The following is a 15,376-nucleotide window of genomic DNA, read 5'->3' as shown; positions in this document are numbered from 1 at the left end:
TATAATTCTGACTTAACTGTTATAAACAAAATAAATTTGTTGTAATTCTGACTTAACTATTATAAACAAAATAAATTTGTTGTATGATCGTGAAAACTAGGTCGAATTCAAAGAAAATTTCGTTTAATCTTCTTATAATATACTAAAATAAAAAAGAACGGGGGATTTGAATGAAAAATTCAAGAAACAATAATTATTAAAATAATAAATTAATATGTCGTTAAATCAGTTCAAGGATCTACACATTCGTTCCTATAAATCTCTTGATCATCGAAGTAAAATAAATATTCTTTCATGTCAAGCGAATAAATTTGATATCCTTTAAAGCTAAGAAAAATCAATGAGATTATGAGTATATTAATTAGAAAAAGCTCTCTAATCAATTTCTTACCATCAAGTGAATATAATATTGAAATCAATTTTCATTCACTCGACAGTAGTTTAGGAATAAAATCTGTGCATTTATTATACGCAAACGTTCAAAAGCTTGATAACTTAATTTAGTTTATTCTTCCCTAATAAATCAAGATGAGAGTTGCAGCAATCAAATTAATTATTTTTCTTCTTACTTTAGTTCTTAACAACAGTTACAGATTGAAAGAAATTAGAAAGCATACATGCAATTTCAAAACAATTCAACAAGCTTGAATAACAATCAATAACATAATTTTGAATAAGGAAAAATAAATACTTGAATCTGAATGAATTACAATGATAACATTACTTCTCACAATGTGCTAATGGAGATGGTGTATATCCCTCTTGAACCGAATTCAAGAGTTTACTTCGTAGTTCTTGGAAAATTGACAAAAGCAAAAAAAAAAAAAAGGAATGTTTTTCGGATCCTGTTTCAGTTGTGTTCTGCTTTATTTATCCCCTTCTTGGCTGCCAAATTTCTTCATGATTATTTGGATAATTAGAAGTCTTCATGATACTTAATTTGTTCCTTCTTTATGTGGTCCTTAAGGTTGGATAAATATCTCAGAGTTAGTGTTAAAAACTGACTTTACTGCTATAACATCTCTGTTGTAATTCCAACTTTGCTGCAATTTCGACTTTGTTTTTGACATGGTTTCTTGCAATATCCGACTATCCCAGCTGTATTCATTTATTCATGGCATGTTAGAGACTTGATTGACATCTTTTTTGGAACCTAAGATCCATCGTTTTTATGTCAGACTCTGAGCACCGTTTGTTTCTTGATAAGATTAAGAAACTCATCTCATCCTCTAGATTGCGTCCGAAGTTTAGCCTTCAAAACAATTTTATCTCACTTGGAGTCCTTCATCAAAGTTGTATTCTTGGATGTGTAGATAGATTTAAGCTTTTGAATCTCCTGATTTCGATATTTGAAACTCAAAATATTCTCATTTGAATATATAGTATGAAAGCAGAGAATCCTATTACAAATAGGATTCTGACTTGAGGTTGCAGGTCTGATTAGAGATCCAAATAAGATCGGGTTTTTGCCCATAATACCTTCTTGAAAAGCTTGACATTTGTACTTCAACTTAGATTGAGCCCACATTCTCATCCGGGAACTCTAACTTGATAAAAAATTTGTCATGAGAAGGTAGGTCTAGAACATAAAATACAGAATTCTTATCTTAAGCAATTAATTCACAAAGTCTCTTAGACATACTAAACTCATAAAAATAACTTTCAATAAACTCAAATAAGCTCAAAATACATTAAAAAACACGGTGTTAAAGGAGTAAAAACATATGTATATTTTGCACTTATCACAAAGTATTTTTTAAATTATTTTTTATTTGAAAAAAATATTAAATCAATATTTTTTAGGTATTTTTTAATAATTTTAATGTGTTAATATAAAAAAAAATAAACTATTATTGTAATAAATTTTGAATTAAAAATTACTTTAAAAAACAACTTACACTAAATTACATTACACACTAACTCTTTTCTTTCTTTCTTTTTTCAAACATAGTCTTATAATTTACATCAAAATTATAAACTTAGAAATGAGAATCTTAATTTATTTATCTTGCACCATAACAACTAATCATCAATTTGGGTCTTGAATTATGTTAAAAATCATGGATCTTCAATTTAAAATTTCCATACTATATAAAATTAAACCTATTTAATTTTCAAGATTATTATTTTCTTTCATATTGGCATTTAAGTAATTATGGAAAATGGGTTTTTATGTAATCCTACAAAAAATGGAGCACTACAAAATTTGATGTCATCATCTACTCAATTAATTCAACTCAATTATTTATTATTTCTTCATATTCATTGTAAAATTATCTTGTTTTATTACAAATAATATTTCTCATTTTATAAAATTATTACAAAAATTAAATTAAAAATATACTATATTTGGCATGGATCTTCCAATTTTGAACTCAAAAAAGCCCATAAAAAAAAAATTACTTTCCAAACTACTTGTCGTTGAAAACCCCTCGAGCACAAAAGCCCACTTTCCATAAACCCCACTCTCTCTTAAATCTCAATCACAAGACAAACTCTCAAAATTCCTCAGAAACTGAATTCTCTCCCTCTCGCTTTAAATCTTGAATGACCAAAGCTTTGTTCTTTTCTGGTTTGGAGAAAACAGAACTCAAGATGGCTGATGATACGTCGGTTGGGCCCGAAAGAGGAATCACAGAGATTGAAGAAGAACCTCTCCTTCAACAGCCACAAGAAGAAGAAGACCCAAAAGGATCATCTTTGTTGATTCTTTCACCTACACAAGCAGACCAAGAAGAAACCAATAATCAAGACCAACCAAGTCCAACTTCTTTCAAGAAGGTAAAGTTCTCCTCTTTAACTGAATCTGATACTAATTTTGGTGAGAAAGTAGAACTGAGCTTGGAAGGAAATGAAGTAAAGTTTGACTCTTTGATTGAAAAGAAGGTTGCTTATTCTGGGTCTTTTGAAAGTGGAGATTTTGATGATAAGATTGAGAGTTCTGGTGTGAAAGTGCTAGAAACTGAGACTTCTGTGGATGGTGTATTGAATAAAGGAGAGATTGAATGGAGTGTTGATGGTGTGAAAGAAGTGAAAGAGAAGGGGAAAGATTTTGTAGGAAGTGAATGCTTCGAGGCTGAGATGGGTTTAGGTTCCGATGACAATAAAGAGTTTGTGATGGTGAAAGAGATTGGAGGAGAAAGTTCATTGGAAGCAAAGAAGAAGCAATTATTGGAAGAACTTCAAGATGGTTCGATCTTTAAAAACAAAACCAATGTGGATAATAATGTTGATGGTTTAGACACTGGTGTGGGAATCTCGGGGAGACTCAAAGGATCTGATGAATCTGTCAAACGTTCTTTGAAGATTGAAGTGATTGATCATACAGTGTTGATTGAACCAGCTTCTGTAACCAAAACTGGTAATGGTGGTGGTAATGTTGCCGAGAGGAATGGAAAGAAGAGCGGTAAACATGAAACTGATGAAAAGAAGGTAAAAAGGCCGCGGAGAAGGGGAAAGATTGCAACGAAGGGTGGTTTGGAGACAAGCGAAGGGCAAAAGAAAGTGACCCAAATTGGTGAAGCTCAAAAGAGAACAATTGACGTTGGTGAAGCTCGAAATGGCTGTGAAACAGACGGGGACCAGATGAGGAGGAAGTACTCAAGGGAGAAAATGAAGGCCCTGAGGTTTGCAAACATTGTAGAACAGCGAAAATTGTGGAGAGATATATACACTGGATTTGGAGATGATGCTGTGGAGGGCTATAAAGACTTGGCAAGTTCGAAGCATCATAAGAACGTTTCCTTGAATTTCAATCCTTGGGAGCATTTTGGAAGGAAGGAACCTGACATTCCTGGTAAGGGTTCTTGCTTTTTTCTCCTCCTGTGTTAATAATATTTTAATACCAAAATGTTTGAATTATTTAGGCATATTGGTTGCATTTGTGATTTGTTAACATATTTGATTCATGCTTCATGTCATATTTGTTTTTTATTTTTTATTTTGAAGAGGCCTTAGCATCTCCTTGACCTATGTAATTGAATGTGCATACTGACATGTATCGGGTTATGGCATGCTATTTTGATGAAATAGGAATAATTTAATGCATTCTGTTAAAATTAATTCTTTCTGTTTCACATTTCATTTTAAACTTCACTGGATCATTTTCATTGCAAGAGTGATGGAGTCTACCCAACCCTTAGATGGTGGTCCATTTTTGGATGGGAAAGTGTCGGGCAAAAAAAAATAATCATAGTTAAACAGAAAAGCTTGTAAAAAGTGTAAATTTGTTATGCTTGGCCCGGAATAGGTCTACTTTGTCGTTTTGATAACTTCATCTAGGATATAAGATGGTGAGTGTTATCATGACCATAACTTTGTAGTTGGTTTGAGTCAACCTTAGTAGGTCTTGCAAACAGCGGAGCATTTATTTAGTGCAGATGAACCGTCAAGCACCTGATTTGAAGAACAGATGCAGTTCCATTTGGTTATGCAGATGATACTTTAACAAAATGCCTGATAATTTGGCTTTTAAACGGCTGCCTTTTGTGTGGCTTCTGTTACTGAAACCTGATTTTTACCCCCTTTTTTTGTTGGTCCCTATATCATTTTAACTCTATGGTTGCTTCAAACTTGTTCTCTTGTGTTTCCAGTTTGATTACTGAAATCAACAAATCTATTCTTGGTCACTTTTGTTTCTTTTTTTTCCTAATGATCTTGTCATCAAAACTCTTGGTGCTCATGTTTGTCTTTCATCTCTTGAATTCTGTTCCTTTTGTTGTTTGATTTGAATTATGGGACTCCAATTTACAGTTCTTTTTTTTTCTTCCTCACATTTTCTTTTCTCATTTTTTTGAAAACTATTGTGTTTTTTCTAATTTTCGTGTTCTCCTCGTCTCAACTAGTTTGGGATTGAGGCTTTGTACTTGTTTTTGTTCCCGCTCTCCCCCCTTTCTACCTTTCTGTTTTTTAGCTCCTTTATTTTAAAAATAAAACAGGTAAATTCATCATAAAGATGTCGAAATCCTTTGAAATTCTTTCTTTTCTCCATCCCTTCCCTTCTGAATCCAGCTCGTATTTTGTCAATTTGATTGGTTCATTTTCTGTTTGGGCAGGTATGGCTGCAGCAAGTGGAAGATGGAACCATTTGAATGTATTTGCACATTGAAGAATAGCATGAAGGAATCTTGCTAAAGTCCTTATGTGCATTATATCCACACATGTCTGTTGAACTGTTGCTCTGATTGCTGTGTTTATGCTGCTTGCATATAGTCATTGTACATAGAAATTCTTTCTGTTGGCTTACCGAGTTGTAGTTTTTGGGAGCCTAGTGTCGTCATCCAACATGGCCTATTGCATTCTTTTGTAATTGAAAACTAATAAAGAGATGCTAACCGCTACTACCTGTGTGAATGAGCAGAATGTTGTGCCTGTTACTGTTATTTCCACTTTATCATTTTCTCATTTCTCTCTGGCTGAAATACCTGTGTTATCTATTTATTTGTTTTGGGATCAAGATTTCCATTGTTATGAGTAATGTGAGGGGCTCTAAATTTTGAGATTAATCTCAGGGGAAGAATCTTCTGAAATTGTGGATGATGGATTAGAAAACATGGAAGTAGATGGGGTGCAAAATGCGGATCTCTTGGATCCTGCTTGCAGTTACAGTATTGAGGGTGAAGGTGCTGACACGGTTTTGGAAGAAGCGTATGGTGAAGAAGTTGATAGCGATGATGATTATGCTAGCATTCAGAGGCCTGCTTTTGCAGTAGAAGGAGAACCAGATTTTGATTCTGGACCTCCAGAGGATGGATTAGAATTCCTCAGGCGTGTCAGGTACTATTCTGTATTCTACTTTTCTTTTCCTTTACCAGTTATCGATGCTAGCATTAAAATCCAAAAAATGATTCCATTCTGTCAAATGGGAGGTTTGACTGCAACCCTAAAGTTCTAACATAGTTTATGATAGTGACATAAAATTGTAATCTTGTCATCAACTTCATATTTCTTTCTTCTTCTGGTTAGGTGGGAGGCTGCTCACATTCCAAAAGTTAAAGTAGCCAAGCTTGACAGGAGTAGAGTTAACAAAGAACAAACTGTTTACATGCCCCAGATTCCTAACATTGCCAAGTGTCCAGAGTATTTACTGCCATTGAAGCAGTGGGAGGATGCATTTCTTGTTGATTTTTCTGAGCTGCGACAGGTATAGTTCTGGTGTTAATCTGCTTTGTGTTTATGTGGTAATTTTATTGGCAAAAAAACTCTATTTGTCTGTTTTAGCTGAAAGGGGGAAAATAAAATTCTTCATTGATCTGTTCACCTCTCTTTGAAATAAACCTGTATCTATATTTCTTGAAGAATTGTCGAAAAGATTCTCTGAAGTTGTGTAAAATGTTGCTTGTTTTATCAATGCAGAGATATAAATTATTCGATCCTTTTGTCCCAAAGATCATTCCTTCAAAAGTGAAAGAGTGCCAACTTTTTGTCGAGGGAAGATTTGTGATTTTAGAGAAACTGTATAGCATTCATTTGCACGTACAATAGGAAAAAACCTGAGATTAGCTTGAAATTTTTTAACCCAGTGATGATATTTAAGGTCTTTAAGAATCTTGCCCGCTAGGTCATTAACATATAACAAGAAAAATAGAGAATGCGCAGCATTAATGTCAAAAACTAACTTCGTTTTCTTTTTTTTCTTTCTTTGAATTCCAGTTTCTGTCTCAAAATGACAGTTCCAGCACTATAATTTCCCAGAAGATGCAACCAGCAGTTATTGTTCTTGGGAATTCTTCCCCTCAGCATGCTGAAAGTATTGCTGTTGAGAGATCCAATATCCTTGGAACTGAAACTGATGAGGTCCAATCCTACAAACCTCTCGATACTTCCAGTGCGGAGAACGCCATTGATCACACATGCATGGCGAATGTTGAAGACTGTAGAAACTTAACATCTTCTCAGATTCCAACTCCTGAAGCTTCTTGCAGTGATGCTTCATGCAACTACCCTACCTTGTCTGTGATTTTAGCTATGGATTGTGTTGCTCGAGTTTCAATGCTGAGGAAACGCATAAAATTGGCAGAAACCATGGACACACTGTCAAAGAATGATTGTGTGTGGCTATTTGCCTTATGTGCAGCAGTTGATGCTCCACTAGATGCTGACACGTGCGCTGCTCTTCGGGGTCTGCTCCGAAAATGCGCAAGCTTGCGAGCTAGCAAATCTGAACATGATGATGAGGTTATCATGCTGAATATTCTCGCCACAATTTCAGGCAGGTATTTTGGACAGTCTGAAAGCTGAAGCTTCTCAGTTCAACTAAACCATGTCAACTTCAAGGAGTATATGCTTATATTTTTTAATCTGCTTTGGAAATGGCTTCTGTTTGTTCAGACGCAAAATTAGAGTTATTTTTAATTTGGGGTGGTTTAATTATGAAATTTTATTTCCTCTGATATAAACTCCAGCAATAAAAACCATGGTGTTACTAACTCTGATATAATCTCCAGCAATAAATTTTCTATGAATTCAGTTTTCACATGTTATAAATACTGTCATACTTTCGACATTTTATATGGTATTTTTTAAAAGTATTTTTTATTTAAAAATTTATTAAAATAATTTTTTTATTTTTTTTTAACATAACATATTAAAATCATTAAAAAACACTAAAAATAATAATTAATTTACCATCTTCTCATACTAAATACATTTTAAAACACAAGTAAAAACAATGCAAAATAACCTCTTCAAATTGAAATCAGTTTTTATGGACCAAAACATATTAATTAATTTTATCATTTCTGTTAAATTGAGATATTTCCATGTAATAATTTGAATTGAAATAAAGTGGTCATAATTATCATAATTTTTAAATCGGTTTATAAATACAAAATTGAATAGGTTCTTGGCCAAATCATGTATTTAACAATTATGCTTCCATGATTATGCCACCTCATCTTAGTAGGGCAAAATCTCCCGCCCATTTTGGCCACGCGCACTCTCTTCTCTCTGCTCTAAAATGGCTGATGTACCGACCCACCTATCTATAAACGGGGCAAAAAAAGAAAAGGCCCGACCCGGAAAAATGTCGAGTGAGGCGAAGGAAAGGGAAGGATTTAGCAGCAGCACAACCCCAGCTTCACTTACCAAAATCTTGATCCGTTCCCTGTCGCGTCTTAATTCAAGAACCCCGTCCAACACTATCCCTCTTTCTTCTTTGTCTCTTAATTCCGTATGTACAGTAACCTTTTCTTTTCCTCTTACAATATTTTTTTTCTTTCACGTGTAAATGCATGAATGGTGTTTTTGGTTAATGGGATTTTTTTTTTGTTTTAGACAATTTTTGTTTATCTGGGTGTGTGTTTTACAGGTTTGGTTACATGACTGGTGGCTGGTTAAGGTAGAAGGGAATGGCTTAGCTGTTTCTGGGTTTACTTCAAGAGAGTAAGTCAATGGATTTATTTAATTTTCGGCCATTTTGGTTTTCTTTATTGAAATTTTGTGATCATGTTACTGTAGAACATTACATGTTTTTATTCTTCTGGTTAATATTTTGGTATAAACTATTCAATCAAGATCATTATGTGAGGCCTATTCTGTGACTTGCAGCATGTTTTTAACATCCATGTCTATCCTTGCCATTAAATAGCTTATAGAAACTTAGCTCCATTTTCTTTCTATGATTAGCGAGCAAGGAAGTTACTGTGTGTTCATCTGGTTTTTGTTTTGGATTTGATGCCATAGAGGAGTAGGGACAAGATTATTTTGCTCAGCAGCAATTGTCAAAAGACATTATGCCACCATTCTTGAGGCGAAAGACGGCATCACTGTTACACTTAGTGGATTCATAAATCGAGATCGAGCTCATGAAAATGGGTTTTCATTTCAGGTATTTCATCATCTTTGTTCAGACTCTTACTCTGATTCTGTGATTGAAATGATATGGTGTTGTGTGCTATTTGATTTCAGAAATTTGTGATGCAGAAATATTGACCCTACTGTGTATATCTGTTTATTGTTGTTCCCACTTGCTTGTGTAAGTGTTTTCTCGTGAGAAACTGTTTTCTTTGATTGAGAACATCTATGTGCTCAGTATCGATGCAGTTTCGTAGATAGAGAGAGATGACCATGCCCTAGTTGCATTCAAGTTCATTTGTTGCTTTTCTAACTCAAAACCAAGACTGTCGCTTTGAGCAGATTTGTGACCGTTTCCAACTGGGCTTTCCATATTCCTGGGAAGAAATTGCTGCTAAATTGCGCGGTGAAGAGTCTGCTAATGGAGGGAGTCCTAGGGGAAAATCTGGATTGGTGGAGCTCAACACGTCTTCTGGCATCAGCACAAACACTGCTTCGGTGTCGTTTGATGATATCCCAGTTACAAGAATCCGTGATATTCTAATGCACCCTCTTGGAGATCCCAAAGATTGTGCACTTGAAGACATACTAGGATCATTCTGCAGCAACATCATGGAACACACTCCCATGTTAACTGATCCATTCTCAAATAGCAAGAGTCCAGTCACAGTGACAAGGAAAAAGAAGAGGACCAAGGCTGACCAGAAGCACAGAGATGGGGGTAAAATCACACTTACAGATGATACAGTAATGGGGGAGTGCATTACCCCAAGAAGAGGAGTTGTCACAAGAAGCATGTCTAGACTGAGGAATCTTGCAAAAAACAACCCAGGATAGATTTTGTTAAACTCTTCCATTGAGAGTACAGACGATGCTTTTCTTTCAACATCAGAGGCTGCTCCGAACCAGTCCGGAGGGATGAGTGCTAGGAAAGATAGTTGTGCTAACATATCTAGATGGATGAATGATGAGAAAATCTCCCATCAAAATTTACTGTCTCTTGCAAAGAATTCAGAAACAGCCGAGAAAGATAATTGTGCTATCATGTGTAGATTGGTGAATCCTAGAACAACGAAGGAAGAAAATCTGTCATCAAAGTCCACTGTCTCCTGCAAAGAATTCCAAGAACCCCAGAAAAGGCTCTTCCATCAAGCCGCTATCATCCAAGAGTGAAGACAATGCTTTTCTTTCAACATTAGAAGCCACTGATGTAGAACTGCTGGCAAAGATAGTCGAGCCGCCATCATCCAAGGAAGTCCCTGATGTTTCTATAGTCAAATATCCAGAAGGATTGACATGACCTTTATGGAAAGCCAGAATTCTGAAACAGAATCTAGTACTGCTGGGATGTTCATGCCTAATGGAGTTGTTCTTGCAGAAACTGATGATAACTCATTTGGCAGTCAATGTGTGATATTTACAGGTTTTTGGGGCTGCAAACTTTTCAATACGGGCATTACAAGCTAAGTTCTCATTCAGAATAGAACTCAACAAATTCCAGAGTTTGTTCATATGTCGGATGATAGAATGCCCATGACTTTCTTAATCCTTCCATTCTAACACAGGATATACCTTAAATTCGACCGCCATATGCAGGTCATTAACACAGGTACTCACCTTGCATTCGCCATTGGACCTGGGGTTTGTTTATGCTTGGAATAGTCCTGGAGACGAATGCAAACAGAGCTCTCCATTTCTAGGCAAGAGTACTCAAAGGGAAATGCGATTTCCTTCCAACCTGGAATTTAGTAGTAGAATTTATTTTTTAACATTCACGATGCATCCATATATGCACAGACAGTTTCTATTTTTTTCTTGGCTTGGTGTGCATAAAGGAAAATCATCCCCACGAAGAATGACCAACACAGTCAAGATTCAACAGCTGACATTCATCATAAAAAGGATCATAGAATCATCAGGGTTGGTGGCAATTTAATTTCTGTGCTAATTAATCGTTCACTTTCTGGTGCAGCATTACATCACTACAAGATTGGTTCAACTACATGATTTGATTCATTTGTAAGGACTTGGGTTCTTTCTCCTTTGTAGTAATTATGCAATGACAGATGAAAGAGAAACAACCACAGAATACTAAAAGAATAAGCTATTATCAAATGAAATTGAATAGATGGTCACTCATACAGAACCCCTTTATCTTACAGTGACTTACAAATCGTACTATTTGCTGCTTTGTTGCACTTCCCAATGATGTCGGAGTTAACAGTCACCCTTAGAAGTGCCAAAAAGATTATGTCTGGAGCTGACTATTCCTCTTTTTTTTTTTTTTTACAAATGCTATGATGTTGGCCTGTCTGGATTCTGGAGTTCAGTTGCACTTCCTTCTGATACTGCATTTACACGGGCACTCTTTTGCCCCGATATCGATCAAAAAACTGCCCATAAATGAAATACAAAATTAGATCAGCTTCTAATGGTGAAGTGTTCGTGAACAATGAATGTATAATAAATGAAATTGAGAATTCTATGGATCAATAAATTTTACTGATTCCAGCACCAGCCAGCAGAAGTTACAATTGTGCAAACCCCTTGTTTATGTTTGAAATGCCAAAAAGATTTGACTAACACGCCCCTCCCACAAAATCCTCTGTTAATTCTATAACTGCTCCAACCAATTTTTCTAATAAAATTTGTCCATTCTTTGAACCTCCCTACCTAATCATTTTTTTTTTCCGTAGGAAAGCCTTTAATAGAAGTGGCAGGCTAAAAATCTAATTCATTGCACTTGTCATTCAAGTCAGCATGTCAATACTTCCTAACATCAATCCAAGCAACCTTTCATCATGTTTCCTCAATTATCAAATTCCACCCCTTTCATCACGGTTCATCAATCATCAAATTCCACACATCTCCCTCCACTAGCTATGATCTGAACCAATGATTTACATGAATGCTATTTCAACCTTTTACAAATATAGTTGATGCCCAAGAGAAATTTTGCCAAGTACACTTATCCTTGGCCATTCCATGCAGACATAAATTCCAACCTTCTTTGCATATAAGATCAAGTCTCAATGCAAGTTATGTTACTAGCAAAGACATGCCAGAGCCAACAAAAACAATGAAAATTGTGCTAAATTCCACTCGTTAAGTATTTGCACAATAAAAAGTTTGCAACAATAAATAAATAGTCCACGTTCCATTTTAGACAAAAAGGGAAAACAATCAATAAATATCAAAAGTATATAAAATAGATGGTCAGAAACAAGCACGCAGCTAACCTAGCCACAAATGAAGGAAAGAGTAAAGGGTGTATCAGAAAAGCAAAGGGGTGACAAATGGACAAAAGTTGTTTAAGCGAATAATCATTCTTTTATGGAATCAATAATATAACCAATTCACCAGAAAACATGCCAAAAGAAAAAATTAGCAACAATGAAATACGTCAACTCCCTAGTGAGGTTGGCTGTTCTACCTTTAGAACTAACATGATTCGTTCCGCGTGATATTTTAGCATAGTAAAGGATAATCAGGATTTTCTATCACAATTTTTCAAACTTATTCGTTAGATGCACTAAATGACATCAATCAGTTCTGTATGTTCCTAATGTCCATTGCAAACAGGCATGATGTCCAAGCCAAGTACAGACATAGAACAGTTTAAAGACTAACTCATACGATAAGAACATATTATCTACAAGGATGGAAGTCTAAAAACAGTTTTTTTATTTCAGTTCCAAAGTAAACATACATATCTCACAAAAGGCTGTTGGAACACCCATCCAAGAATTGGTATCTTCTGAATGAAAACTGCCAGTGTTGGCCAGAAACCACTGTACAAAATTCCCATCAGCATCTTCAACGGGATGAAGCAAGCAGATTAACTATAAACCAATTAGATAAATATTCAACAGACCTGAAGAGAACAATGAAACCATATGCTTCCAAAATCATGCCAATAACTGGCCATCCTATGACCACAAAGAAGAAGCCAGCACCAAATGAAATAGTTCCCTGCATAACCAGCAAAGCAAACGTGGTGTAAAGTGAGCATGAAATACAGCAGCTGATGCAGGGTTCACGTATGCACACAGAAACAGATAGATTAACTACCTTAAAATTCTGGCGTTTCATGAAGAATTGCATGGTAGACTTTGGTCCAATAGTGAGACTGACTCCAGAGATGAAAAGGATCTGGTCAAGTACCGCAGAGAAAGAACCAGCGTTAAAATGATATCATAGCACAAGCAAAACAGAGCTGATGCTGAATACGTACATGCATGGCATGACACTTACATTTCCCATGGCAAGAAATCCCTTGTCAAAGAAGAAGACAATTCCCAAGAATGAAAAAAATATGCCAAATCCAGTCAAGCCTAACCCAATCTCTGTTTCATTTCACAAAAAATAAGAGGTATAAGACTTTAGATAGAACAAAAAGCATACCAAATTAACACAACAAAAAAACTAATCTTTTTTCTGTCATTCTTTTTCCTATGGACAAGTAATTCATGCTCGAAGTAACAAAAAAAATGCCATTATTCACAGGAACACAGAGTCTACATAAGGCAATAGCTATGAGCATAAGATGCATAGAGTAATCAACCGTATGAATTGTCATTGCAAAGCTTCAGCATTGCTTAAGACTTCTCAAACAGTTCAAGCTTGCCAAATTTTCATCAACCCACACAGACACTAATATATAACATAAATTTCCCACATAAGGTTCCTCAGGTCCAATGTTCATCATCAAGACTACCAAGACAATTCTAAAAACGGCAACCCTAACAAGTTACTACAAACCTAATACAATTTCTCAAACTCATTAGTAACAATAACACGCTAACGCAACGAATTAAACAGCTTTACCGCAGTACTAAACAGAATCATCTACGCTAATAATAGCTTACTCTCTAACTTTCAGCAAATTTCAAGTCAAAACAGGCACAAATTAGCTTTTAAAAATAATTAAAAAAACTCCAATAAAAAACGCCGCCATGCAAATAGCATGTATAAAGAAAGAAGATCAAATTTTACTCACTTTTACGGTCATTCAATTCAAAGGAAACCATCGTTAAAGCTGTTGGTGGATTCCTCACGTACTAATCACTTTAACTGGAAAAAAAAACAAGAAGCAAAATCAGATCCAATTAAGATCAAATTATGCAGAGTTAGCTTCAAATTAGGGATTTGATTGAAAAAAATGAATCACACGAGATCTGCATGCGCTAGAATCGTAAATTTTGTGTTACCCGGTAAATCAGGTACAGAGGAAGAGACAGAACACGAAAGAGATCTTCTAGACTGATCTATCTGCAATAGAAAGAGAAATCATATCGAAACGATTATCCATTTCACCGATTAAAAGAAGATAAAACAGTGTGAGAGAGAGAATGAATCGAAAGAAGCTGTGTTTGGATGCTGATAAAACAAAGAACGGCCTAAGTTTCTCTTTCTGATTTTCCTCCTGTTTTTCTCGACAACCAAACAGAAACTAAACAGAGAGAGGGGGGGGTGACCTGAGATTTGGGAGAAGCGAAGAGGAGGAGCAGGAAAGGAAATGAAACGGGAGAGAGAGAGAGAGAGCGTCTCAGTCAGTTAATTATTCTCTTCTTATATAATATAGACAAAAGAAGATTATTTTTGTTAAATTTTGTTTTCTTATGAAAATATTTTTCAAGAATATTATCCATTTATATTTATTTTATTAGTTAGCTGCCCTGGCTAAGTATTTGATTATTCGACTATTCGTTGGTGAGTGATGTCGTTTGGCCAATAAAAATCGGAGTTTTCCTCTTTCCTCTTTTTTTTTTTTTTAATTTTTAATTCCTTTCTTATTCAAGGTAACGAGTTCAGATTGGCCGGGACGAGTCACTCGTTATGATAACTTGTGATATAAGATAGGGTTTGGTATTATAGTAATAGAATTGTTTTTTAAATTATTTTTATTTGAAAATAAATTAAAATAATATATATTTTTTATTTTAAAAAAATAAATTTATATCAGCATTTTAAAATAATATAAAAAATTAACTCAAAAAAAAAAATCAAATTTTATAAAAAACGCAATCTAGCAGCATAACCAAACAGGTTATAAGGAATATTTTAAGTTTTTAACCTTTAAAATTTAATAATTCCAGTTCACCTCTTATACTTTCCAATGCGTTATAATCTAGTCCTTGAATTTGTATTTTATTGTAAAATGATTAACTCATATCATTGCACGTCATTTAGGTGAAGCTAAACATTGACACACCGTAACTGTAAGTTGAAATAGATTAACTAACGTTTAGAAACAGGGTGTAAATCATATTTTTTAAAAATTTTAAAAATAAATTTTTATTAAAAAATATTTTTTTTATGTGTTTTGGATTATTTTAATGCGTTGATTTCAAAAATAATTTTTAAAAAATAAAAAGATATCATTTTAATGCATTTCAATATGAAAAATACTTTAAAAAATAACCACAATCACACTTCTAAACAGTTAATTAATAATGTCCTAAAAGTATGGGAGAATAAATATTACCTTCTAGATATAATATGTCTTAATTTGTGAAACTCGATTTAATTAAGTTAATCTAGAAAATTTATGAATTATAATTTGATTTATATTAAATTTTAA

General features: G+C 34.5%; 3 protein-coding genes across 3 annotated transcripts; 2 read left to right on the top strand and 1 right to left on the bottom strand.

The window, feature by feature from the left end:
- Window positions 1-2,446: 2,446 nt before the first annotated feature.
- On the top strand, window positions 2,447-7,474 carry LOC133671669 (uncharacterized). The gene is made up of 4 exons (XM_062092487.1): window positions 2,447-3,796; window positions 5,511-5,775; window positions 5,965-6,142; window positions 6,652-7,474. The coding sequence occupies exons 1-4, from the start codon at window positions 2,548-2,550 to the stop codon at window positions 7,237-7,239; spliced, it is 2,280 nt and encodes a 759-aa protein (XP_061948471.1). The 5' UTR covers window positions 2,447-2,547; the 3' UTR covers window positions 7,240-7,474.
- A 399-nt stretch (window positions 7,475-7,873) lies between these two features.
- On the top strand, window positions 7,874-10,829 carry LOC133670662 (protein EMBRYO DEFECTIVE 1674-like). The gene is made up of 4 exons (XM_062091217.1): window positions 7,874-8,170; window positions 8,309-8,382; window positions 8,683-8,827; window positions 9,136-10,829. Exons 1-4 carry the CDS (start codon window positions 7,958-7,960, stop codon window positions 9,628-9,630), a joined length of 927 nt encoding a protein of 308 aa, XP_061947201.1. The 5' UTR covers window positions 7,874-7,957; the 3' UTR covers window positions 9,631-10,829.
- A 53-nt stretch (window positions 10,830-10,882) lies between these two features.
- On the bottom strand, window positions 10,883-14,377 carry LOC133670663 (vesicle transport protein GOT1-like). Its single transcript, XM_062091218.1, has 8 exons — window positions 14,271-14,377; window positions 14,004-14,064; window positions 13,793-13,866; window positions 13,048-13,139; window positions 12,865-12,945; window positions 12,668-12,765; window positions 12,503-12,584; window positions 10,883-11,186 (listed from the first exon to the last, which is right to left on the bottom strand). The coding sequence occupies exons 3-8, from the start codon at window positions 13,821-13,823 to the stop codon at window positions 11,148-11,150; spliced, it is 423 nt and encodes a 140-aa protein (XP_061947202.1). The 5' UTR covers window positions 13,824-13,866; window positions 14,004-14,064; window positions 14,271-14,377; the 3' UTR covers window positions 10,883-11,147.
- Between the last annotated feature and the right edge of the window lie 999 nt (window positions 14,378-15,376).

This window comes from Populus nigra, chromosome 13, assembly GCF_951802175.1.
Source record: "Populus nigra chromosome 13, ddPopNigr1.1, whole genome shotgun sequence".
NCBI classification, from domain to species: domain Eukaryota; kingdom Viridiplantae; phylum Streptophyta; class Magnoliopsida; order Malpighiales; family Salicaceae; genus Populus; species Populus nigra.
Note: the sequence above shows the minus strand (reverse complement) of the source record. Positions and strands in the feature narration are given on the sequence as shown.

Bases quoted from the DNA above. Each gene is read 5' to 3' on its own strand.
- LOC133670663 (XM_062091218.1), bottom strand. From the start codon at position 13,823: ATGGTTTCCTTTGAATTGAATGACCGTAAAA. The intron at 13,140-13,792 runs GTGAGTAAAATT...GAAATGAAACAG, and splicing joins TGAATTGAATGACCGTAAAA to AGATTGGGTTAGGCTTGACT. The intron at 12,766-12,864 runs GTAGTTAATCTA...CTGGTTATGCAG, and splicing joins TGAAACGCCAGAATTTTAAG to GGAACTATTTCATTTGGTGC.
- LOC133670662 (XM_062091217.1), top strand. From the start codon at position 7,958: ATGGCTGATGTACCGACCCACCTATCTATAAACGGGGCAAAAAAAGAA. The intron at 8,171-8,308 runs GTATGTACAGTA...TGTGTTTTACAG, and splicing joins CTTCTTTGTCTCTTAATTCC to GTTTGGTTACATGACTGGTG. The intron at 8,383-8,682 runs GTAAGTCAATGG...TTGATGCCATAG, and splicing joins TCTGGGTTTACTTCAAGAGA to AGGAGTAGGGACAAGATTAT.
- LOC133671669 (XM_062092487.1), top strand. From the start codon at position 2,548: ATGACCAAAGCTTTGTTCTTTTCTGGTTTGGAGAAAACAGAACTCAAG. The intron at 3,797-5,510 runs GTAAGGGTTCTT...GATTAATCTCAG, and splicing joins GAAGGAACCTGACATTCCTG to GGGAAGAATCTTCTGAAATT. The intron at 5,776-5,964 runs GTACTATTCTGT...TCTTCTGGTTAG, and splicing joins GAATTCCTCAGGCGTGTCAG to GTGGGAGGCTGCTCACATTC.